This window comes from Pseudochaenichthys georgianus, chromosome 4, assembly GCF_902827115.2.
Source record: "Pseudochaenichthys georgianus chromosome 4, fPseGeo1.2, whole genome shotgun sequence".
Classification (NCBI taxonomy): Eukaryota; Metazoa; Chordata; class Actinopteri; order Perciformes; family Channichthyidae; genus Pseudochaenichthys; species Pseudochaenichthys georgianus.
The window spans coordinates 22,888,985-22,916,287 of NC_047506.1; the positions used below are offsets into that span (position 1 = coordinate 22,888,985).

Sequence of the window (27,303 nt, forward strand, 5' to 3'; positions counted from 1 at the left end):
ATTTAACAAATAATAAGGTTGTTTTCTGAAGTGCAGTCAGTGTATTCATAATTACAACAACACCTATTTCCCCTGATTATTTTTTATTTATCGACAGAAAACACTTTAGGCTTTAAATATGCGGACACTGTCAATATATCAACTTATTTTAAAAGCAGAAAAAGTAGACCTGATGTGTTCCGTCTCTGCCTTTTTTTCAAAAGATGTGTCGTACTCCCAATGACTACATTGTACTAACCTAATACAAATGAGAAGTCTTTGAAGTCCTCCTTCAAGTTATATTCAAGGCACTTCCAACTTTGTGTCAACAGTTTAGGAGTTTGGTGAGGAAAACTTGACAGGCCTTTGGGATGAGCCATTCTTTATGGCCCAACATTAGTGACCATCCTCACTAATGATATTGCGGCTAAATGGTAGCTAATCACTGCTGCAGAGCTCCAACATCTTGTGAAAATAAAGTGATATTTATGTGCAGGTCCCTGTTTTATTTACATCATGCCTCACATCCTGCTTTCAGTTTCATGCTACTTCACTGATTGACAGTTGGCAGTGATAATGCAACTACACATGAAACAATGTACCAACAAATGCAGGGACATAGGAGATTGCTAGCAAGTAAACACTGATGTGAAACAAACATTAAGAGCAGGAAATGCATTCAAAACCCATGTTAGACCTTAAGGACACAGAAATGTGTTAAGCAAATAACATGTTTAGAGATGTCCCGATCAGCTCACGTGATTTTCAAAAGATCGGAATCGGGAGAAAAAAATCGGGGATCGGGATTTTTTTTTATATAAAATATTTTTATTATTTTATTTAATGTTACAAAACAAAAATGACCATGTTCACGTCTTAAAGTCATCCTGAGGACTTAGTTTTGGTTTAAAATTACACAACATCATGTATGTGTTGCTTTCTTTGGGCTTGTTTTCATAGACCTGGTTGCTTATTTCTCTGAAATCTGGCAACAGAGTGGGCGCAGTGTCTAATAGTAGCAGTAAGCTAACGAGAGGCTACGTTCAGCTGGTGACTCGGGAGTCGGGACAGAGAAAATGTCAGGAGTTTGGAAGTATTATAAAATGTAAAGCGAAGGCAGTGTAACAGCCAGATGCAATGTGTGCAAGGCAGAGGTTCCACGTGGTGGAAAGAACAGAGCTACGTTCAACACGACCAATCTAATACGCCACCTGAGAAACAAACACCAACAACAACACGACGAGTACACAGCGGCCACTCAGGTAACGGCACTGAAACAACCGACACTTTCAGAGACTTTTAAAAGGAAAGAGAAACTGCCCCAGAACAGTGAAAAGGCCAAAAAAATAACAGCCAAGATAGCTGAATTCATCGCGTTGGATGACCAGCCGTTATCTGTTACCTTTTTTTTCTCTTAATGCATTGCATAAAGATCGGATCGGGAAAAATCGGTATTGGCAGATTGTTAAAATCAAATGATCGGAATCGGATCGGGAGCAAAAAAAGGTAAACATGTTATTTTGAAGACATTTCATATTCTGCTCTTTTCCCATGTTTGATGTAATGGCATTTGTAAGTTATAGTTAAAACAAGTGGGGTGCAGGTTTGAGCTTAAACACCCTGAAAAATATGTTTAAAGTTAATGATGCAGTTACTGGTCAATCTCATTACAGTCTATTACCCTCCGCAAAGAGATACAGAGCCAGCTGAAAGAGCAGCACACTGAGATACAGTATCGTATTAAACCTATGGTGATGATCGGCTTGATCCCCTTGAGCGATCTCTAGAGTCTCCAGCCTGTACCAGTACTTGAGTGCAAGCAATATACATTTTATTAACAGGTATGTTTTTCTCATCTGCCTCACTCGGTTAGCAGCTGGACCGCACTGCTTGTGATGTGAGCTCCGTGACTGAAGCCCGCTAAGTGGTAATTATCAATGGTGTGTGGATAATCCATGTAGTTCCTTATGGGCAATGTAGTCCAATCACGTTCTCCTGGCTCCGAACGCACTAGAGGGCAGATTGGCTCAGCTCTTTGATCATAACAAGGCCGTTGAGAAATGTCTTGATTTACCCTACCTTGATCAAATGAAGCTTATTTTGCTTAGAAGAGTCACCACCCACATCAGAAGCAGCTGGTGATGGTGTGCATCAGTTATATTGAACCAGAGAGTATGTACACCCATGTTGGCCTGAGGTGGTGAAAGATATAATGTTCCTCGGTATGTGTGGTACGCGCGCGCGTGTGTGTGTGTGTGTGTGTGTGTGTATGTATGAAGAGAAACGGAGGATAATCATCTTACCACACTCCTTCATGGGTTCATCAGACCAGTCCTTGCAGTCTTTCACATTGTCACACACCTTGCTGCTGTCAATACACTCCCCGTTCTTACAGCGGAACTTTTTCTGCCCGTCACACTTTGTAACTGTGAAGAGGACACAACAAAGTTAGGGATCAGGGTTTGAATTGAACAAACTGTGTATAACATTCAAGTTAGTGACACTGTTGAACGCAAACAGACACCGTGGTACAGTACATGACAGCTTCTACACACAAATGTACAGGTGCATTAGAAAGAGTACAAAAACACACTTCAGGTTCAAAGCTGGACTTTAAACATTTGCTTAAAGATCAATATTCCTCAAAGGCAAGGTTTCTAAAAATGACTTCAAAATGTTCTGTTTTATAATATGTACACTCAAGGTCATGCATACTCCATATGTACTGTAGACATTAATTTGATATTAGGCCTCTTATACTATCTTTCCTCTATGTTCTGGTTGCATTAGCAGCACAGACCTCACTTCTTTAAGTAGTTTCCAGAAAGGTCAGATTTCACTTGTGCAGCCAACTGTGCTATACTCTATCCCCTGTGAGTCTTGTTGGTAGTATCATAGTTGTAAACAGATTTGTTGGGGGTGAAACATGCATGAAGCTAATGATTTGCAAACAGATATCTCTCTCACTCTGCTCACGGAATATGAATCTTATTCCAACATTCCGATGAAAAACCGAGTTCTGACCTCCCGCCATTATATACTGTAAGTAAAAATGTATTAAATACAGCTGTGTCGTTGTAGTTCAATGGCTTTCAGTCATCTGACACTTACTGTTGACACAGCCGGCTTCATCACTGTAGTCCGGACAGTCGTGAACTTTATTACACTGTTTGGTGCCGTGGATGCAGGATCCATCGCCACACTGGAACTCATCAGGACGACACGTGAGCAGGGCTGGGGACACAAAACAAACATAACTTATATTAGAATAAGCTTTCCTGTTTCCATAACAATTACAGTAAACTTGTAATGTGTTGTGTTACAAATACTGGTATTGGCAGTAGGCTTAATGTTTCTAAATGTAAGTTTTAATATCTCGGAAATTACACACATATAATATTGTGTAAATAATTCAGTGCCCTTTAAACATGACTCCTTATTTCTGTTCCCACTTTCTCTACCACAGACAAATCAGTGGGATTCATCTCACAATTAAGCAATAATAAACAAAGTTAATGATCAATTTGACTCTTTTCACTTGACATATTAACACATATCACGATAATATCTTAACCATTAGTTCATTTGGCATGGATAATAGAGTTATGAAAATCTGATATCGTTGAAGCCCTATTTGGTCTCATTATGAGAAGATGTAAAACCCAACACAACAAAGAACACAGAGTCACTGATGGAGAAAACAAAGAATCTTAATCATTCCCAAAATCGTACTCTAATTAAATATTTATATCCCTGTAAAGGTGACGGTTTTACACACACACACACACACACACACACACACACACACACACACACACACACACACACACACACACACACACACACACACACACACACACACACACACACACACACACACACACACACACACACACACACACACACACACACACACACACACACACACACACACACACACACACACACACACACACACACACACACACACACACACACACACACACACACACACACACCAACACGTTCTCACTACCATCCCGTCATATATTGACGGACGGTCAGGGCCCCTCCCCGTCGCTATATTACGTACAGGGTACCCCTTTCCCGTCATTTTCTACGGGCAGGGCGTCCCATAGACCTTCATTGCGGACACAGCGGACCCCTTGCCCGTCAGGCTTCTACGGGCAGGGCGTCCCATGGACCTTCATAATGCCTATTTTAAGGTTAATTTGGCTTTAAAATGCGTTTTGATCTCATTTTATGCGAGTAATGAGTTTTTATTTCTGATTATTTGTGCAGTACATGTACATGATGTTTAGTTTGCTAGTTATGACGAAGATTACTTCATGAATGTGTACACATTCATGGTTGCTAAGGTGGTTGCTATGGACGCTGCAACAGCTCCCAGACCACGTGATCAACAACAATGGCTGTCCTTCGTGTTATTCTCGGTGAAAATGCCTATTTTAAGGTTCATTTGGCCATTAAAATGCGTTTTGATGTCATTGTATGCGAGTAATGAGTTTTTATTTCTGATTATTTGTGCAGTACATGTACATGATGTTTAGTTTGCTAGTTATATGACGAAGATTACCTTAAGTCTGTGAGGAAAATACACGGGGCTCAGAGCCTCGTATTTTTAAAATCTTTTTTTCCTTCTAATTTATTATTCTTTTCAAAATAACACACTGTTATTTACTCACCAATAACACACAATTATCCTTGCTTTTATTTATTGGTTTAATTCCATAATCTCGGTCTTTTTTGGTGTTCGTCAGGAACTGAATTTCAAAATAAAAATAACCGGAAACAGACGTAGGCCTATAAGGGACATTTCGAGCATCATTGCGATTGTCAAAATGTTTGAGTTTAGGATGGCCAAAGACACTACACTACCCAGAATCCCCAGCTATCGTTTAGGACTACAGTCCCCGTGATTACTCTTCAAGGTCTGGGATTGGATGTTGGAGTGGCAGTGCGCCAAGGTTACAGCGTCAAACAGCTGTTTGAAATGGAACGAAACCACGCCAGACTATCCAAAACTGGAATCGAACGCCCCCCCAGAACTACTGTTGTACAACTACTGTTGTACACTATTGTGTTTCGCAAAATGTTCTATGGGACGTCTCTACTGAACGTTTTCGTTTTTCCCACAATTAGAAGTTGCCAGTATTAAACACATTGGTGTTATCAAATGTAAAACATATAATTAATAAATGGGTGAAAATCGCTGTCCATAATGCGCAGCATCAATATATAGCATTAATATACCCATATGAAAGCTCATTGATACTTTGTAATTCTACTCCACTACAATTCAGAGGGTAACCTGGTATTTTTACTCCACTACACTTATTTGAGTTACTTTGCAGATTCTGATTAATGATGTGAAATATAAACAACCCTTAAATCAGACTTTAGTTACACCTGAGTAAAATTCAGGGAAGGTGATTGTCAAGTGCCAACAATCAGGAGAGATATTTGATAGTTGGTGCTTGAGAAGACTAAACATGTATCTGCAATTGACATTAATGGAAACGAGTAATAAAGTATATTAATTACTCGTTATTCTCTACTAATAGTTAATTAAAGACTATATATTATGGCTATTTTGCACATCCCTTTCAAGATTTCAAGATTTTAAAGGTGTATTGACATATCATACACAACTTACGGTGTAGTTATGAAATGAATGAAAAACTTGGGTCACAGGTCCCTCAACAGTGCATTACAAGATATCCATCAATATGTGTGTACCTCCACCATTAAACTGTCATATTCTGCACATTTCTTATTCTATCTACATACATAAGAGTATAATCCATATGTATAATATCAGTTAAAATAAGTGCTTCAACATAGTTAACATTGCAGGAAAGCAATATATTAGACGTTAAGTACTTTGTATTTATCTGTAGATAGATACCCCCAACGTTTTTTTCTTATTTAAAAGAAGACCGTAATCTGTTATTTAATGTTTAAATAAAGGTTAATTCGTTTTTCTGTTTTGCACCTCCTCCTATTAATATCTTTGTACATCCTGCACTAAACTGTTTTATTGAAGAGATCACTTATAGTATCTTCTTGATTTTTTATATTCTATATTTCTATCACAGACCTTCTACTTTCCCCCTATGAAAGTATATGTACTCTTAATATTTTTTTAATCAAATATAACACATAAAAACAATAATTCAATAACGTGCTTTAACCACTAGGCACACAAGGTACACACAGACACTTGTATGTACAACATCTGAAGATGTGTAGTTTTATTCATGCTTTCACATAATTTTACAGCATATTGCTATACTATTTCAGACTCAGTATTTACATTCTTACATTCAAAATTCAATCCAATTCAAATCAGTAATATCTTTAAAAACTACAAGTCCTATTATATCAGCTGTGCACCGTTATGGTGTAAATATAACCTATCTATGAATTATATCAAATGTAAAAGTCAGCCGAATTAGTGTTGATACTGCAAGGAGACGTATTGTGTGAAGAGAAATTGAGAAGTTTTTTAATTGTTGATATATTTATGATCCACGTCAAGTATTCAGTTTCGGCGGCATTTCTTCAGTTTTTCCAAAGGTCTTCTCATCAGGGCGCTCTAAATAAAGAACTACGGCATATCTGTAATATGTAATGCAGCCGAACCGTGTATTACAATGCCGTTATGTGATGACTTTCAAAGAGAAAAGCAAGAACACTCGGAATTAAGTATTATTTTAGTCTTTTCAAATGTTTTCCGGATTTCATCTAATATAAACACCAAACCCCAGCATGCATTGCGGCTAAAACATCCAATCAGCGTAGCTGAGAATCTTGGGTAATCGCTCGAAATGCCCACGTCAGTTTCCGGTTATTTTTATTGTTAAATTCAGTTCCTGACGAACGCCAAAAAAGACCGAGATTATGGAATTAAACCAATAAATAAAAGCAAGGATAATTGTGTGTTATTGGTGAGTAAATAACAGTGTGTTATTTTGAAAAGAATAATAAATTAGAAGGAAAAAAAGATTTTAAAAATACGAGGCTCTGAGCCCCGTGTATTTTCCTCACAGACGTAAGGTAATCTTCGTCATAACTAGCAAACTAAACATCATGTACATGTACTGCACAAATAATCAGAAATAAAAACTCATTACTCGCATACAATGACATCAAAACGCATTTTAATGGCCAAATGAACCTTAAAATAGGCATTTTCACCGAGAATAACACGAAGGACAGCCATTGTTGTTGATCACGTGGTCTGGGAGCTGTTGCAGCGTCCATAGCAACCACCTAGCAACCATGAATGTGTACACATTCATGAAGTAATCTTCGTCATAACTAGCAAACTAAACATCATGTACATGTACTGCACAAATAATCAGAAATAAAAACTCATTACTCGCATAAAATGAGATCAAAACGCATTTTAAAGCCAAATGAACCTTAAAATAGGCATTATGAAGGTCCATGGGACGCCCTGCCCGTAGAAGCCTGACGGGCAAGGGGTCCGCTGTGTCCGCAATGAAGGTCTATGGGACGCCCTGTCCGTAGAAAATGACGGGAAAGGGGTACCCTGTACGTAATATAGCGACGGGGAGGGGCCCTGACCGTCTGTCAATATGTGACGGGATGAGAGTGAGAACGTGTTGCGCGCACACACACACACACACACACACACACACACACACACACACACACACACACACACACACACACACACACAACACACACACACACACACACACACACACACACACACACACACACACACACACCCCCAACACTAATTTCATCATATCTCTCCCTCAACTGTATCTATGAAGATATGCATTTGTATATGTGTGTGGGTGTGTGCTTGTGTGTGTGAGCACTATCTGTTTTGCTCAGAGTGCATAACAATCCGAAAGTAATCAGTCACATAAATACCTGCACAGATAAAAGCCGATGGAAATAATAAGCAAGCAGGTATTGCTTCACCAGCTAATGAAAATCCACATCTACCCATTAAGTGTGGGTGTGTGTGTGTGTGTGTGTGTGTGTGTGTGTGTGTGTGTGTGTGTGTGTGTGTGTGTGTGTGTGTGTGTGGAAGTGTGTAGGGGCATTTGTTTGAGCTTGCTCTAACAGCGAGGGCAGGTTTATTTAACTCATTCGTCTTTTTAACTGGCTGTTTAATTATTCATGTCTTGGACTGGCTCTGCAAAGGGAATGTAGGAAGACATGATCAATGGCTGTGGATCCCACAAAACAGCGTGGCACACAATCACTGTATCAGGAAATATGGGTTACACACACACACACACACACACACACACACACACACACACACACACACACACACACACACACACACACACACACACACACACACACACACACACACACACACACACACACACACACACACACACACACACACACACACACACACACACACACACACACACCACACACACACACACACACACACACATGGAGGAGATGGCGGAGAGAAGCACTCCAAGGTGTGGTTAAACTTTACCCGTCTCGATGTGGACAATGCTCGTTACCAAAAGTGCAATAAGAGTTTAGCAAGTAAGGGCGGTAACACGAGCATTTTGTCTAAACATTTAGCAAAAGTGCTCCACATCCAGACGGAGAAATGCACCGGGTTCGACTGTCTTTCTAGCAGCTCTGTAGCCCCGTCCACGAGTAACGTTTCCACGTCAGGTGTTATGTATGCTAGCAGCAACACACGGAGTTAACTACATTAAACAAACATGGGTTAATGATTCGAGGTAACAGAGTAATTTATTTTGCTAAAGTTTCAGCTATTCTGTTTACAGTTCTGTCATCAGATTATTTAATTTGATTTGTTAAAACATTGTTGTTTCTTTTGATGTGAAATATTATGTATTTAATTTAAATAAAAAGCAATGTTAGTTCACAATTAGTTTAGTTGGAAATGCATGTCTGCAGCAAACGTTTGCACTCGGCATGAACACACAGGTAGGCGGATTTATAATGATAAACTAATGGAATAAATAATCCTATGCCATCATTACATGTGCTGGTTCTTCCTGCTAAATGATTGGGATCTTAATCTCAGCTAATTATGATGAATCTCTAGATGAACAGCAACAATAATGGACTCCCATCTTCAGAAATGTTGGCAGGAGTGAAAGGAGAGAACCAAGTAGAGATACGTTTTGAGCATTTCTCATTTAGATTAACCTCCTCGAAGTCACTTGTCCCAGCATGGCGTGAAATAACACAAGATTATTGGAACAGATGTTTCAAATAAGATGGGAGATAATAACCAGGGGATGGGATGGGTCCATGTGAATGAGCAAGGTTTGATGGAATAGAGGAGGGGAGAACAAACTGGAGACATGCAATGATTCTCACATTTCTAATTTACATTGAAATGTTGCACCTCCCCAAGCTGAGCTCTGCTTCCTCATTTACATCAGCCCGACATCTATTACATCTTGTTTCACACAAAGCTCCTACCGCCCACCTTTATTCACAATGTGATGAGCACGCGCACACACCCAATCCAATACACACAGCTCTGTCTCATCACATCTGTCAAACAGTGAACATTTCATTTGACACATTGAGATACATAGATGGCGAGGCAAGACGACTTGATTTACAGTCAGAAGTCATAATTATTCAACTATGTTAGCACGTTGGTTTTTTGTTTATGTATTATACTGTATATGTAATGGCATTCTTCCCAAATATAGTCTTAAACTGTAAACCTAAATTACATTTGACTAGGATAGCCATCAAATTGAGTAAAGTATTTAAAAAAAAATAATTAAACTGCAATTTGGTCATAAGGCTAAGAAACTAGGCTACTTCATTACATTACAGGTTTCCCAAAACCTTGCTAAACATCAGTTTCAAAGACTTTGCAGGTTTAATTCCCTAAAATGTAAGAACTTCACATCCTTTAAGACACACATATCAAGGTTTATTACCATTGTACTTCCTCTAGGCAGGTGGAGCGTCAAACAATTATACATTTGCAGGAGACACAAGCGGAAAAGAGCCTATTTACTAACATTAAGTAAAAGAAAAATATCAAAAAAAATGTATTTCTTCTTTTCGCACAAAACATACACATTCAAGCACTTGTTTGTCTTTGTCTATTTTCAATTACTTTCAAGGAATTTGTTTTCATTTAAATTCATAATTGATGTAAGTATTTCAAGGTCCTGTAAAACCCTAAGGAAGACGCCTCTGAGGGAGAAGTAAACCTTAAGAAGATCAGTTATTTCAGGAAACCAATCAATAGTCATTTATCAAATGCACATATTTGGCAATAGGTAGAACTAAGAATAACCAGCTAATAACCAGGATAGTCTACTATAATTACATTTGAATTTGAAGTCATTGTTCACACGGAAAACAACTGCATTTCATGCAGTGCATACCTTAATAGTAGTTTGAACCTCAAAGATAATAATATATAATGACCTGTTATTACCATATGATTGAGAGATGGCAGGGTTTTAAAGATGACTATTACACTGTATGTGCAGTGATCTATAATTTGTCACAGTTTCTTTTTCTGCGGCATTTACTGTACGGTAATTCACTTTTGAAGTGACCACAGCAGACTGGAGTATTTCAGTATTTGCAAGTGCATGAGAATCTGCTGTCTGGGACTATATTTGTGAGCACAGATATCAACATGTGTCTGTGCGTTTGAGTGTGAGTGTGTGTGTGTGTGTGTGTGTGTGTGTGTGTGTGTGTGTGTGTGTGTGTGTGTGTGTGTGTGTGTGTTTGTGCGTCAGTGTGCTTGTATCATGTCGTATGTGCGAGGCTGCTGTCATCTCCCTGAGTGGTGTGTGGGTGAGTGAAGAGGACACCAGATGGGGGTCTCACTTCATGGAGGACCTTCACACACACACACACACACACACACACACACACACACACACACACACACACACACACACACACACACACACACACACACACACACACACACACACACACACACACACACACACACACACACACACACACACACACACACACACACACACACACACACACACACACACACACACACACACACACACACACACAGAGTTTCTCCATCTGCTTCCACAGATCACAAAGTAAGAACACCCTCATCATTATAAAGTTGAAGCCTTGATCGTCCTTCAAACATTTGGTGGCACAACATGATTTGTCTCGTAGTCTTTGTTCACGACACATGACATGTCAGCCTTTGAAGTAAAAGCCTTCAGTAGTGGAGAGCCACAACCATTGTTCCACAACATGCATGCATTAAATGCCTTTATTAAAGCCTACAGCTGGAATTAACTTTTTTAATTTACCATTAACTTAATAAAAAATAAAACAATCAACAATGAATTCACCCTCCAAACAAGTGCTGAGTGACGCCATTGTGTCATAGAAAAGATACATTACCTTAAAGAACCATAGCGATGCGATTATATGACACATTCATAACAATTACTGTAAATGTAAAGCAGTGGCAAAGCTGCTTCCTGGTCAAGGTACATGACTGGACTGAATAAAGTCGTGCAGTTGTTCAAAAGAAGTTTGTTTTGCTCTAATTATTATTTTTCTTTAGTGTTCGGAAAACAAGACGTTGGTGTTCAACGCGAGGGGTTATGCTATTGGGTGATAGGATTTATGACAATTAGAGGGTTTATCCTGATTATAGTTCAAACGAAAGCAGCATTATCCTTAAGGAGTGTATTTACTCATTTATCCAACTACTCATTATGCCATACACATTAATACAACATATCCACAGATGACTTACCACAGTTTGCTTCATCCGATTTATCCTTACAGTCTGCATCTCCGTCACACTTCCAGTTCATGTGGACACACTCCCCGCTCCCACACTGGAACTCTCCCACCGGGCAGCGAGGTTTCTGGGGCTCCGTCCTCCGGCTGCAGCGCTCCATGGACTCGTCCGACTTGTCCTTGCAGTCGGGGTCTCCGTCGCAGCTCCACAGGGCGGGGATGCACTCGGAGTCATTGCAGCGGAACTCGTGCTGGCCGCAGGTGGGAGCCGTGCATTTCTCCTCATCGCTGGCGTCCCCGCAGTCATCGTCGCCATCACACACAAAGATCGGTGCCACGCACTTCCCATTACGGCACTGGAAGTCTTTGGAGGGGCAAGCCTTGGCATCTAGGGGAAGAATGGGACAGGCGGAATGGAAGAAAGAGGAGATCATTATTTAGAAAGACATAAACGGTTATATAAAATGTACTTTAAATCCCATTATTCTCTCAAACTGGATTGAGCTGCCATAAAACGACATCCACTTCAACTTATTTTGGAAGCAGACATTAGTGGGTAGGGAGTAGAATGTGAGTCAGAGGACAGATATAGTTAACTCAACACTGCATATATTCTAACTTTGTGGGGAGTCGGAATGTGTGCTGAAATAACTTTGTATCTGTTCTCTGGCAATGGAGTGAAATATAAATGTTGTAAAAACGTAATGAGCAGAGGGCAAATAGAGATGTTCCTTATTTTCTCTGGGGCTTTTGCTTTCTGGTGAGAGTAGAATAAGGAGTATGAACTTAAGACAAACTGGTGACTCTGCATGGTGCTGTGGAGCATCTTTTTAAAGCACTCAGGCCTTGGAAGTTGGACAGTAAAAAGCATAGCAGAAGGAGGTTAAGCAGTAACAGATGTACAACGAGATAGAGTCAGGGGAAAAAATGCAATAAAACATAAAAAGGTTATTAAATGAAAGAAATTGTCTCAACTGCAACAACAAATTCCCAACCCTTTAAACATAAATGCACTGAAACCCAAAAAAGAAACGCTGCATTGTACCATATTAAGCACAAGGTCGTGAGCATATGTGCAGCAGAAGTGCAGAATGTGGAAGCAGGTGTATAACGAGCAGAGAGGAGGTGCCTGCCGCTGTGCAGAGCCCTCCTCCACAAGTGAGTGTGTGTGTTTATGTGAGTGAAATGTTTGTACAGACATACCTTTAGAGACCGGCTATGATAGCCTGTGCATGTGTTTATTTCTTCTTATACTCAGAAGACTTCTGGGAAAATATTTTAATGGGTAATATGAGGAATTTGGTTAAACTTTTCATGTATCCGAGTGTGTTCTTTGGTTTTACTGGCAAACTGCATGTTTCCTCTTTGCCATATCCCAGCAGTGACAGTATCTAATTGCAGTCAGGTTGGACAAATCAATTTAAATCATGTATTATGCTTAAAAAAACTCTTGTCCTTTGATGTTACTTGTCTCTGGGCAACAAATATAAGCGCTTCACTTTCTTTCTCCTCCACCTACCCACACACCGCGCCAGAGGGACTCATTATGATAATAGGCTATTGGATTCCCTGCTAGCTATTACTGCTAGCATGCTAATCATCCCCACTCAGATCTAAGTAATTTAATTAACATGAGCACATCAACAACATCAGCAGCATCCCAGCAGAAGCTCAGGTGGTTTGGGGGTCACGTAGGGTGCTTGTGCAAACAAATACAGGGCAAAGGTAAAAAGCGATTATTTTTAAAACTTTCTATTTGAACAGCCATAGGCTTTTTGTTTATGAAAATCATACAAATATGTAGTTGTATTCCAGAGGGTGATGAGGGGCTGGTAGTTAGACTAAACATTGGGGGTTTTTATGCTTTAAAGAGTTTTACATTAAGGCAGGGAGCTTGGTCAACCAGGTGTGCTAGCTGTAAACTGTAAGGCTGGAATAAGAAATGTGTTAGTATGGTTCCCACTGGGATATTGAGCTACAAAACAGATAGTTTGCTTTCAATAGCTTTATTTCCACTACAGGAACAGACAGAGGGTTTAAATGTCATCGAATGTTATGTCCCATGGATAAAATAAACAGATTTAGCTTGGGATTGCTACAACAAAGGTGGTATTAAACCCATTCTTTCACAAAATCCATACAGGAGGTTTGGGAGGGTGTCTATTCTCTTTAAGTTCTACCCCCATCCCTACATCTGTGGATACATCTCAACTAATTCATCCTGACTGTCATGCCGATAAAAAAAACATAGAAGCCTGGTCAATCTGGTGACAAAAAGCAGAAATGTAGCTTTAGTTTACCAAACATAGGTAAACAAAAGTCCTATTGTGGTAGGAATCAGCATTTTCTAAAATAGCACTATGTATCTATGTTACTATGAGTTTCTGATGAATCATTATTTTGTATTAATAACCAGACAAGTGAAGAGTGATTTATGAGTTTACATCTGATCCTTTACCAATAAGGAATCAGTGCTAATTATTGCTAAAAGCACTGATTTAAATGACAACCAAGTTGAATAGTTTAAACGATCATTGTTGTATAGACCATTGTTGTGTGCTGTATCTATGATCACTGGTATTGGTAATGGCGTAATGTTTAACTATATGATACCATAAACCTGTAGATTTTGGTTTTCAGAGAATAAAATGCCACCTGTCTGCTGCAATTCAGTTATTTATTTTCTGTTGGTCTACTGAACCAGATATGTAGGCCTTTAACTTCTTCTATTGACTATCATTACAATAAACTATAAAACGTTTGAGTGCCGTTTGTGCTGGACAAAAGTAGAAAGAGAAAAATGGTCCTGTCTTTGACAAAAAGGAATTTCCCTTTTATTTCTGCTTGAAGGTAATCCAGAAAGAGATTTAAGATGAGCAGATTTGCAATATTGCTTTCTGAAGTACTTATATTATTAACCTAAAATTCAATAATTGACATGTATCAGACCATAAACTGTTCTATACCATTTTTCAGGGACTCCCCACAGTGTGTAGGCTCAAATCAGCTGTGTGTTACTTGAATCCCTTGATCCTATCACCTGGCTACTTCAAAGCTGACACACGCCGAGAGGACTTTCGAAGATCAGTCAGTAAAAGCGGTGTCTCGATTAACAGAGGCCAAAACCAATCCTCAGAAACAGACAAGGTAAAGGTTTTAAGGAGACAGGTTCTCGGAGGAGCACAAGGGGCGGTAGATCTTTTGATAGAACGAGAGTACAAATGTCCTTTCCCACCATAAGGGACCTATCCCAGGCAAAAGCAAGTGGGCAGATTTTATAGCAGATAACGGTGGAAAAGGTCGATGGTATGATGCGAAAGGTTATAGATTAGATATAGTGGGATTTAAAAACACTGTAAATGTATTGCATGCTATAATGGTTAAAAAAAAATTCTACTAAATTCAACCAATAAATAAATGTTGAGATGAATAAGGCTATTTGACTGAGCTGGAATCCCCACAGTAAATTAAACACATCCATCCAATGGAATAAACAACCAATTACAAATGTAAACAGGTAATCGGTAATCTGATTACATCTTGGCAGTAACCTTCCCAACCGGCAGGGGATTGGGTTTAAGTCGGGGTCGAAGCTTTCCATCCATCCATCCATACCTAGACCCTACAGGGGACAGCTAATAGATCGAGCACTGAGATAGGGCACAGCTCAATGACCTTGATCTGAAGGATAATTGAACTCTCTTCCAGCATGGCCTCGTCCAAAGCAAGTGCCTTTGCACCAAAACACACACATACAGAAATAGATGATATTCTCAGAACACACTTGAAAAGCCACAAACAATTATACATGTTGACTAGTTCCATTGTAGTGCTCAAACAAGTATTCCAACACATGCAATGCGCAGGAACACACATGAACACACACCTCACTTTAACCATTATAGCATGCAATACATTTACAGTGTTTTTTATCCCACTATATCTAATCTATAACCTTTCGCATCATACCATCGACCTTTTCCACCGTTATCTGCTATAAAATCTGCCCACTTGCTGTTGCCTGGGATAGGTCCCTTATGGTGGGAAAGGACATTTGTACTCTCGTTCTATCAAAAGATCTACCGCCCCTTGTGCTCCTCCGAGAACCTGTCTCCTTAAAACCTTTACCATGTCTGTTTCTGAGGATTGGTTTTGGCCTCTGTTAATCGAGACACCGCTTTTACTGACTGATCTTCGAAAGTCCTCTCGGCGTGTGTCAGCTTTGAAGTAGCCAGGTCTAAAGATAGAGGGTGTCGTTTTTCTCATACTGATATTCTGAACAATCTGTGCTGTTGTATTTGCTGTAAAGGGTCTCTACTGTAGGCTATTTTTATTTTATGTACAGCACTTTGGCTCGACCAAAAATCGTTTATAAATGTGCTATATAAATAAAACTTCATTTGATGTGATTTGATTTGAACCTCCCTTCGAAACGCTGGGTTCAATGTTTCTGGAGCGTGGAATCCAATCAGACTCTGTTCTAACATGTCAGCCACCCAGGCCAGCCATGGTGTGGGTTCAACTACACCTGTGCACAAGCATACACACAATTTCCCCGACATACACAAGTTTTTCACAAACCTCTGTCGACCAGGTGTGCGGGCGGGAAAGCAACTTGAAGATTACAGATCAGCTCTAACGATCGCAAATACAAATTGCTCAGTGACATTCACCACCATTTTCCAAAGCTGCATTTAACCGGAAACAAATACACGTCCACTCTACAATCTGCACATAAAAACAGACAGTAACAGCTGAAGGCATTTTAGCGGAAAGTTTGCTTAATGAGCCTTATATAACAGACAACTATCATGTACATCTCATCAATATCAATATGTATGCCTTATCTTTCACAAAAGAGCATCAATACAAACCAAATGGGTTGAGTCAAGCATGGCTTGAACTGTCAGATACACAATAGCAAACAAATCACCGTATATTTTCATTACGATTGATGGGAGAAAAAAAATGTCTGTTCAATTATTCACCATTTCTTTAAAAAAATACGAGCCCGAACCACAGCCAACCCTTCAGAGCGTGTTTCCATCAGGGCTGTGCAGGACGAGAACCTTAATTCATTATAATTATAGAATCAGTGTGCAGCTACCTAACACCTCTTTTTTAGAGGTATCTGTAAACAAAGTGCCAATTTTAAATGTATAAAGTAACACTTTCAATGACTGCAATGGTCTATGCTTTATAAAATATACTTATCATTTGGTAATGACAAGTATGACTATAGTTTAAGCACTTCTAAATATTCATAATGCTTTAAAACAATAATCATAGCACATTATAAAGCATTTTTATAATGATTTTAAGTAAGTTTATGATGCATCATAGTCATGGTAGTCATATAAAGTGTTTCCCAAGTAATGTAGAAATGACTATCATTTCCTTGCACTCCAACTCTCGACGGCGCTCAGACACATCTTTATGTATTGAGTCAGTATTTTTATGACATTTGGCTAATGTAGCATTTGCTACAGTATGTATCAAGCACCATTAGCCTTGATATCATTAAAACAGCAAACCATCAGAGGAAGTGCCAGAGGAGCTGAAATCCAGGCAACTGTAACAAGATGGTAGTGAGTTGCAAAGGTCTAGAAATGTCGGCCTACCACTTCTGATGGGGACTGAACACTGAGGAGCTGAGCAGGAGCCAGAGAGGGGGGAGAGGCCGTTAACGATCTTACTTTTGATGCAACACGTTCTGCAGAAGAGCCAGAGGGGCCTTGAGTTTGCGTGAGTGTAAGTCTGTGTAAAAACAGACATAGATAACTTGACATGCAGTCCCTCTTCAGGGCTCTCACAGTGTTTATCAGTGCTTTGGCTACATTAGACCTTTGAACACGAACACGAACACGCACGCACGCACGCACGCACGCACGCACGCACGCACGCACGCACGCACGCACGCACGCACGCACGCACGCACGCACGCACGCACGCACGCACGCACGCACGCACGCACGCACGCCGCACACACACACACACACACACACACACACACACACACACACACACACACACACACACACACACACACACACACACACACACACACACACACACACACACACACACACACACACACACACACACACACACACACACAGCCACAGCCCTGTTCTTCGACTTGCTGTAACATAGAAGTGATATTCTTGTACTGGAATAGAATAGATAGACAGATGACATTCTGAATAGATTTATCACTGACTGACAAACAGAAGGCAGCCTCCAAAGGAAAAGAAAATCACTTGTCAACAGCCAAATTGGGTTTTCACCAGGCAAGGAGCCGGCATGTCATGTTCGGAGCACTCCTGGAAACCGTCATCTATCATGCCAGTCATCTCATTTAGTAAGCTAATGTGAAAAAGATTAAAATAAAAAGCAGAAATATGAAACAAGATGTTGGAGCAGATGCGGATATGTTGCACCCTATTACAAATGACGTATTGCAGAAATGTGTAATATAAGAACAATTATGTTTTTCAACTTGCATGACATGATTTTTTAGCCAGTGAAATATAATAACTTATTTTATAGAAACAATGCCTTTCCTTAGGGATCTAAAGGTAATGGAGAAAACATATCTTCATCTGTTAAGAGCTCAAACTAATGTCAATATCAGGCTCAATCTAGACTTCTACAACATGTTTCACTTTTGTGATTTCTGACCCTAGCATGCAAGTGCTTCACTTAAATAATAACGAACACGAAAAAAATACCAATAGAGCATTTCGTTTTCACGGTTAGATTGTATTTTCCCAGAACGAAAATGTGTCAAACTGAGTGTTGAAGGCTGCTGAAAATAAGACCTCAATGTAGTGCGGCAGGAGAGCCCAGGGAATCTACGTGAAATGACAGCAAAGATGAAGAGAAAAATGGCACAAAATTCACTGCGAGCCAAACTCTCTGTGCAACTTGATTGATATACACCGGGGAGAGACTTCCTCTTAACCACCTTCATCATGAGCGCGGACTACTGGGATTGCACACACACACACACACACACACACACACACACACACACACACACACACACACACACACACACACACACACACACACACACACACACACACACACACACACACACACACACACACACACACACACACACACACACACACACACACACACACACACACACACACACACACACACACACACACGTTTACGCACGCACACACACACACGCGATATCCAGAATAGAGCAGGATATTTCAATAGCTCAATCACTATGCCATCTGACAGCAGCTCAGACTGGAATATGAAATGCCTCATAAGATTGTGTGTCTGCATGTGTATGATAAATGTCCCTTTGTGTCACTATATACACATGTGGGTGTGTGTTTGACTTGGTGTGTGTTAGGGATGCCATTGGTCAAAAAACATTTCATATGTCATATCATTTAGGCCATTACATGTAAAGTGTGACATGGGCATCACTCCATCTTTTGTGGCTCCACTCAGTCGTTCAATCTTACCAGTACCCCCATCCCCCACCACCATGCACACACAACACACACATACATCAACACACACATTTTGCATGCCTGTCTTGAAAATAATTGCATTCACTCCCATAATTGTAAGGTAGTAAATCTATGAATACATTACAAATAGGTCATTGTGATTTAGTGTGCTGATTACATTTCAACAGTAAACATGTAATCCTGCATTTGACCACGCATGATAATGACATGATTACCGTCTGATTAGCCTCATCATTCTTCTTGGATATTTTGGATATTACAATGCGTTCACAACAATGTCTATAACTAGAGACACATAGCAATGCCTAGCTGTGCTCCTCAAGTGAATTGTAGATAGTGTTGTGTCATTGTGACATCCTCGTGGATTCATCTTCTTATTACAGACGCATGCATTTCCTAACATTCGGTCTATATGCTGTAAAATGTATTATCTCTTCGATTTACACACGACATCTATTGCACGTCTGTCCGTCCTGGGAGAGGGATCCCTCCTCTGTTGCTCTCCCTGAGGTTTCTCCCATTTTCCCCTTTAAACTGTGGGTTTTTCTCTGGAAGTTTTTCCTTGTTCGATGTGAGGGTCTAAGGACAGAGGGTCTAAGGACAGAGGGTCTAAGGACAGAGGGTGTCGTTTTTCTCATACTGATATTCTGAACAATCTGTGCTGTTGTATTTGCTGTAAAGTGTCGCTACTGTAGGCTATTTTTATTATATGTACAGCACTTTGGCTCGACCAACAATCGTTTATAAATGTGCTATATAAATAAAACTTAATTTGATTTGATTAGCCCGAATAAAAATATCCCACAGAGGTTTCTCAACTTATTGGTACATACTATTGTTTTGTAAGGATTTGAAACACTTCAGATATACAGAATAATGATATAAAACAAGGATAACCTTTAGTACAGTACCTGGCAGCTAATAGCCTTTTTGGTCACAATACAAATATAAAATATCGAATGAATTTCTCATCTTTCAAAGAGGCTAATCTAACAAATCTGCTCTAAAATAAACTTTGGGCGAAGGCTTTTAGAAAACTCACTAGCCTGTAGTTTGGTAGAGTTTATAGGTTACTGGCCAGGAAAGCTGCACATTTATAAGAGTCTTCCTTTCCGACTTTCGATGTTCAGTTTTATTCCCCTTAGGTCAGGAGCAAAGTAGTAGTAACACAACCAGCTTACCAGCCATCTCTACAGGATTCTGAGAGTGTGAGTGTGTGTGTGTGTGTGCATGTGTGTGCGAGCGAGTGTGTCTGTGTGTGTGTGTGTGTGTGTGTGTGTGTGTGTGTGTGTGTGCGTGTGTGCGTGTGTGATGTGTGTGTGTGTGAGCGAGTGTGTCTGTGTGTGTCTGTGTGTGTGTGTGTGTGTGTGTGTGTGTTGGGGGTGAAAGGGGAGTGAGTAATGTTCTTTAAGCTATCATTGGAAGAACGCAGTGTGCCTGAAGCAAGTGCAAAAGCCTCTGGGTGCGCAGCGAGGCTGTTTGTGTGCCGGTGCTCTATTACATTACACCTACGCACAGAGTGAGAGCAGTCAGAGGATTATAAATGAAGGAGAACATAATAGAGAGAAACTGAGGCGAGAGGCTACCTCTCTGTCTATGCAGTCACCTCTTCTAGTGGAAATGTGGGTGAAGCATGATAAAAGAGGCAAAACCACACTTTGCAAATGTTTTTTACAAATGCATTGAATACGGTACGGTATCTTTATGTAGATACACTCTTCTGTGTTCTAGAGCTAGCTGGACTTAACAGGTTATATATTGAATGTGTGTAGATACCTGGAGGAGGGGATGTGGGGTTCATGTGTGGACAGTTTGTGTCTCACTATGTTCACTTAAGGTTGTTTACTTCAGGTAGAAAGCACTTCTTCACAGATACTTGTATCCTTATGTACAAACACTTAACACGTGCCACTGTATTTACTCCCCTCTTTATACTTCCTACCAGAATAACACATACTGTATACAGCACACATACCTGCCAACCCTACTGATTTGGGCGGTAGTCTAACGCTTTTGACATGTTTGTACCGCCTACCGACTTAGCTGACTTTCCCTACCGATTTTCAATCTTCCCAAACTATAATAAATAAAAATGACACTACATACACTGGACTCGACTTTTGGCGGACACCGTTTGCAGCGTGTCTGTGATCCCATCATACACACAGTCCTCTGTGTTTCTGAAAGAGAAACAACGTGCACCCCCGGGGCTGATGGGTAATCACTCCCAAATGAGTTAGGGGAACAGAGACGAGGCATTTGAGTCCTGCAGGGTTTCCCCGTTAATATCAGTGTCTCGAAAACACATGTTGGCGACTGACAGACATCCAGTGTTTGGTCTTTTCCTGAAGCATCCTTCACCTACAGTGTCTCAACTGAAAGAGCACCACAAACACACAAAAAATATAATACAATTTTGAGATTTGGGGATATTTATCTCCCATTCTTTCACTTTTTCTGACATTTTCAACACCAAACATGTCGTTAATGTCCCTGTTTAGTGAACTACAGCAATCTGAAAGCCTGTACATTATTTATATCACAATTTATCAGTAGAAAAATGCAGGACATGACTTTTTTAATGCAGTATTTTCTGATTTATGACGCAACACAAAGATATTTCGCAAACCTTTGACTCTAATTGGTATTTTCCTGAAGCATCCTTCATCTACACTGTCTCAACTGAAAGAGGACCAGAAACACATTAAAAATATAATAAAATGTGGAGACTTTGGGATATTTATCTCCCATTCTTTTACTTTTCGGGCATTTTACAGACCAAACATGTCGTTGATGTCACTGTTTAGCAAACTACCACTTTTTCTGAAAAATGCATAAAATTATGCAATATAGGCCTATGTTAAATACATGGTTAGTCATGGATGTGTTCTGATTACCTAATTTGGGCGTGCACATTCGCAGCGCGCAAACCTACCTCTTTTGGAGGTACACACACACACACACACACACACACACACACACACACACACACACACACACACACACACACACACACACACACACACACACACACACACACACACACACACACACACACACACACACACACACACACACACACACACACACACACACACACACACACACACACACACACACACACACACACACACACCTCCCTCCTCCAAACCTCTCTGCCCTGCTACAAAACACCAACTAACATAACCCTGGTGGGCATTGATCGGGCGGCTTGTAATGTAATACAGCAGCTCAGGCTGGTGTGAAAAGAGCAACAGGTCCCCTGGGCCCTCAGGAGCCTCTCTGACTGCTGTCTTTCTCTCTGTCCGCCTGTGTCTCTGTTTGCGGTCTCCCTCTCTCTGTTGTTGCCACCATAGCACTGACAGTTTATGATGAGTGTGTACTGACTGGCCACTTTGACATGTTGACAGCATTTTCATAGCTCTCTAAGGACCAACAAGCCTTCTTGAATGAGATAGCGCTAAGCTAACGCTAGCGCTGGTTTAGCAGACATAAAATGAAAGTACTACGAGAGTTGACAGAGAGGAGACAACCTTTTCCCAGGATGCAATGATAGAAGCAAACACACTTTAATTAACATGTTGGGAAATTCATTCCCTCAATTGTAGATGATTTAATGAACACAAGCTCTTGATAAGCATCCTGTAGTTTCTATTAACAGGAATCTGTGATGCATTGAGAGGCAAAGGGAAACTCCCTGTGCCCGTTCTCATTTAGGTGTGCGTGATCTCATTAGGTTTGTGTAAATGTAAACTCCTCTGGTAATCAACCTTAATCATGCTGGATCAGCACCTCAACAGACCACACACACAAACACACACTGACACAGGCATGTACACATGCTGCAATAATTTAAACAGTCCAATTGGTTGAAATTAAAAGTTGATCAGTGAATAGGTAAAGAACACTTTTCAATTATGCTTTGCTTCAAAATCTTCACTTAATAAGAGCAGAAAAGGCACAATTAGTATTCAGCAAAGTAAAGAGAGGCCATTAGCCATGAAGCACCGCCTTACGCAGACAAAAAAAAATTATGTTTAACCTACGCAAACTAACCCTGAAGCATGCAAACACAGAGCTAGCAGTGGCGGAGTGCCCTCAGCGTACGCAAATTCACATTAACATAAATTAAAGGCTTGTAAACTTTCTTCAGAGACCTTCCCTAAATGTAATAAAGAAGCTCTCTTCTGAATCCATGTTTTATTCAACATTTGGATATGCTCAATTAGCAGCCCTAATTAACGCTAGCTGTTCTCAAATTGTAGCTGCTGTGGGAGGGAGGGAGGGAAGAGATCAGAGGTGGAGGAAGAGGGTGGAGGATGGATTTGAAGGGGGGAAGGAAATCAGTTTTTTAGGGGTAAGATAATAGAATGAATGTGTGTGTGTTTGTGGATGTATAAAATGGTGTGTACACACTTTCTACTGCAGACTGAACATTACAGATTTAACATCATTTATGAAACTATTCATCGAAAAACACACAAGCTCCCAGCGACCACTGCATATGTCTTATTTTCTCACCAATTATTTATGTTGTACTTCCACAGACCTTTTAGAGATGACTGCTTATTACTGATAGTCCTGATTGTTAGCGTGCGCTGCAGACATGTAGGCATTACCACAAAGCCCTGCTGGCTGAGCTATTCATACAGCATTCTGCTCCCGACTGTTTCCAGACTGCTTTGTCACGTAGCTGTGCTTTGTTATCTGTAGATAAAATATTCTTTTAGTTTCTTTGTTATGTCTGTAACATTGAGAGAAAATGAATTTCGCAAGAATAATGCATGAAATAGCAACAGCATGATTAGGTTTTATGCTACCCTCAGTGACAGGAGAAGAAGACGGTAGATTGAAACACCTGATAAATCATCTTTTTATAACGTGCTGTTTGTTTCTCATTCGGTAAAAATCATATTATTATTACTTTTTCTTTGCCTGAGCTTCACTATTGTGCTTTATTGGTGTAAACTAAACTAGATAACTTTTTTAGAATGACTCTTGTCATAGTGTAATATCAAGGCACATCTAATTTGGCTTAGGTATATGTACTGTAAATTAAAACAGCATTTAATAAAAATTAACAAAGAAAAAACCCAGAAAAAATATTTATAAAACATATACATTTAACTGCATTGATATGTTGTTAAAATACTTTTGAATAGCCTTTCACTGATGACCACTGCTATAACTGAAAGATGGACGAATAATACATTTGTAGAAAAGCACAAAATAACTTGCTTAATTTAAAGACATACAATGTATCAGTTTGGATGAAATTGTTTTTCTTATTATTATTGTACACTTAGCTCAGTTTTTGGAGTCTACAGATTACTGAAAATTCACTTAAACTTGGATATGAAGGAAATAAAACAGAGCTAATGGATCCATTGTGGGGGCTTTTTAAGGGGACTTTCATGTGTGAACTCAGATAACACGGGTCCTTTTCCATGGATCAGGTACACTTAATATTCACCACCACCACCTTCATCTTCAAACGATAGATCAAAAGCTTATCTCAGCAGGTTATTACAACTTCAGGACTCCAATAACACACACACACACACACACACACACACACACACACACACACACACACACACACACACACACACACACACACACACACACACACACACACACACACACACACACACACACACACACACACACACACACACACACACACACACACACACACACACACACACACACACACACACACACACACACACACACACACGCACGCACAATTTGTTTGGCTTTTCAAGCAGTGGTTGGTATTTAATATACTTGTCCTGGAAAGCCTGGTCCATGTACAGGTCAAAGGCACAGCCTACTTCTAATATTAGCACCTCCCTGTGGTTGGTGTCAACAAAAACAACATCAGGTGTATTTGGGATTTTAGCAAAGACATCATTTGTAAAACCAAACCATTCTGGTAGCACTCTAGCGTGCTTGTACATTGCTGCGCTAGATGGTAAGATGTTTCGTACCGCATCAATGTCCACAATACGGTCATGACGGGCTATGGACAGGCGTTTGTATGCATTACATCCATTTGTTATGTGTGCAATGGATTCTAGGTGTTGTTGTGAATCCTGATGGTTTAAACAGAATGGAGTGTGAATGTGAGGGTACCAGGTGGACAGATTGTACTTAGTGGGTAATACCTGCAGTCTTGCTTTGATGGTAAATGTCAGAACATCCTCACCGTTCTTAAACACTGAGTGTGAGACTGAGTGGTCAGCAAACCCCAAACAGGCTAGCTTTCCCTGTAGTCTGAGTCCACACCAGTGCTGCCTGATCTCAGACTGCTTCGTGCTGAGCAGAACCCTCCTTGCAGAGTCTCTGTGCAGTTCCACAGTCTCTTCCTGAGGTGTTGTGATGTCAGCCTTCACAACCACACTGGGGTCAGTGATCAGTTCATCAGAGACGGGGACTTCAGTCTGTGTGTTGAGTCTTGTCCATTTCAGCTGGACTCCAGCCCGATTGCAGAGGTCATTGAGATCTGGCCAGTCAAACCCCGAAGCCCCTGGCCTGAGAGTCCAGTTTCCCAGAGTCTTTCCTCCTGAAGCAAAGGAAGTTGTTCTGGTCTGCCCTGGCCAGGGGGATCTTCCTTCTTTGTAGATCCAGCAGGAGAGAGGTCCTGGCCATTTCTCTTACGGTGACATCATCATTGTTAAGCATGTGGATCAGGTGGGCTAGCCTGGTGGCTATGTAGGTCCACTCGACATTGGGGACTCCCAGCCCCCCCTCTCCATGTGTTGAGGCTCACCCACTTTCTGACCAGCTGGACAGTTTTGTTTGTCATTTCTCCCTGGAACTTCATGAGGACGGGGAGGGGGGACAAGTCAATTAGGCGGAGACGATGGAGAAACTCTGTAGTGAGCTCCTCGACCTGCTCCCCCCACTCGCCAGCAATGTTAAACCTGTGGCCAAGGTATGGGTAGGTCTCATTACGGGAATACACCTTAATGGGTTGGCCCATTACAAGAAAGGCGGGGGGCTTGTCGTTCTTGGCATTATACCACACACACACACACACACACACACACACACACACACACACACACACACACACACACACACACACACACACACACACACACACACACACACACACACACACACACACACACACACACACACACACACACACACACACACACACACACACACACACACACACACACACACACACACACACACACACACACACACACAGCATCAGGCAGGAAATCAATTATCATCCAGACCCCAATGAAAACGTTCATGGCAGTATTGACCACCTAATTTCCCATTGAACTAAGGGATAGCATTTCAGACAGATGAAAGGCTATAGAAAAAAAGCACAAAGTCTGATTGTCCTCCAAGTCATTATGCAGGGGTAAAAAGAGATTCAAATGTGCAGGTGTAAACTAGGGTTGCCAGAAACTGACCATGATCAAAATCGATTATTCGGCAGCCCTGGCGAATAATAATCGATTATTCGACCCCCCCCCCCCCCCCCCACGGGAGAAAAAAAAAAAAGGACGGAAAAAAAAAAAAAAATCAGACAAAAGGAATTCCATTGTTGTCTTTACTGTAACATGTTTAACAGCACAAACAACAAACAAGCATGTCATCACAACGACGTGGCCTTGAAGTGAAGTTGGTAATGGCCAGCTGTGCTGCGTCTTTCTCTGTAACCTCTTTGGCGTGCTTCGCACTCAAATGCGAACGCATTGTTGAGGTTGAGCTGTGATAGACCAACGTCTTTTCGCAGAGCTTGCATTTAACTTCCTTTGGACTTGTAAGTTCGAAGTAGTTCCACGAGGAGGAACTCTTTTTACCTGCCGCTTTGTTCATCTTTAGTCGCACGTGTGAGGGAGAGGGGGGGCGGGGTCGGTGTGTAGCTGCTGCAGCAGCAGTCTGCTCTGCATGCAGGCTTCCTCCAAGTTTACAGTAAAACAAACTGGTGGTGTGACCAATGACCATTTACAATTATTAATACTATTACTATTATTAGCATATATATATTTATATATATATTTTGGTTGAAACTAAGCCAGAACAAAAA

The 27,303-nt window shown here is 40.6% G+C and overlaps 1 protein-coding gene across 5 annotated transcripts in view; it reads right to left on the reverse strand.

Moving 5' to 3' along the window:
• Positions 1-27,303, reverse strand: part of lrp8 (low density lipoprotein receptor-related protein 8, apolipoprotein e receptor) — a 194,126-nt gene that overhangs the window by 52,026 nt on the left and 114,797 nt on the right. For all 5 annotated transcript variants that reach the window (XM_034081089.2, XM_034081093.1, XM_034081090.2 and 2 more), the window contains exons 5-7: positions 11,756-12,130; positions 3,091-3,213; positions 2,283-2,405 (exon numbers count right to left, since the gene is read on the reverse strand). In XM_034081089.2, the coding sequence (XP_033936980.1) occupies positions 2,283-2,405; positions 3,091-3,213; positions 11,756-12,130 (621 nt within the window). The remainder of the gene's footprint in view (positions 1-2,282; positions 2,406-3,090; positions 3,214-11,755; positions 12,131-27,303) is intronic.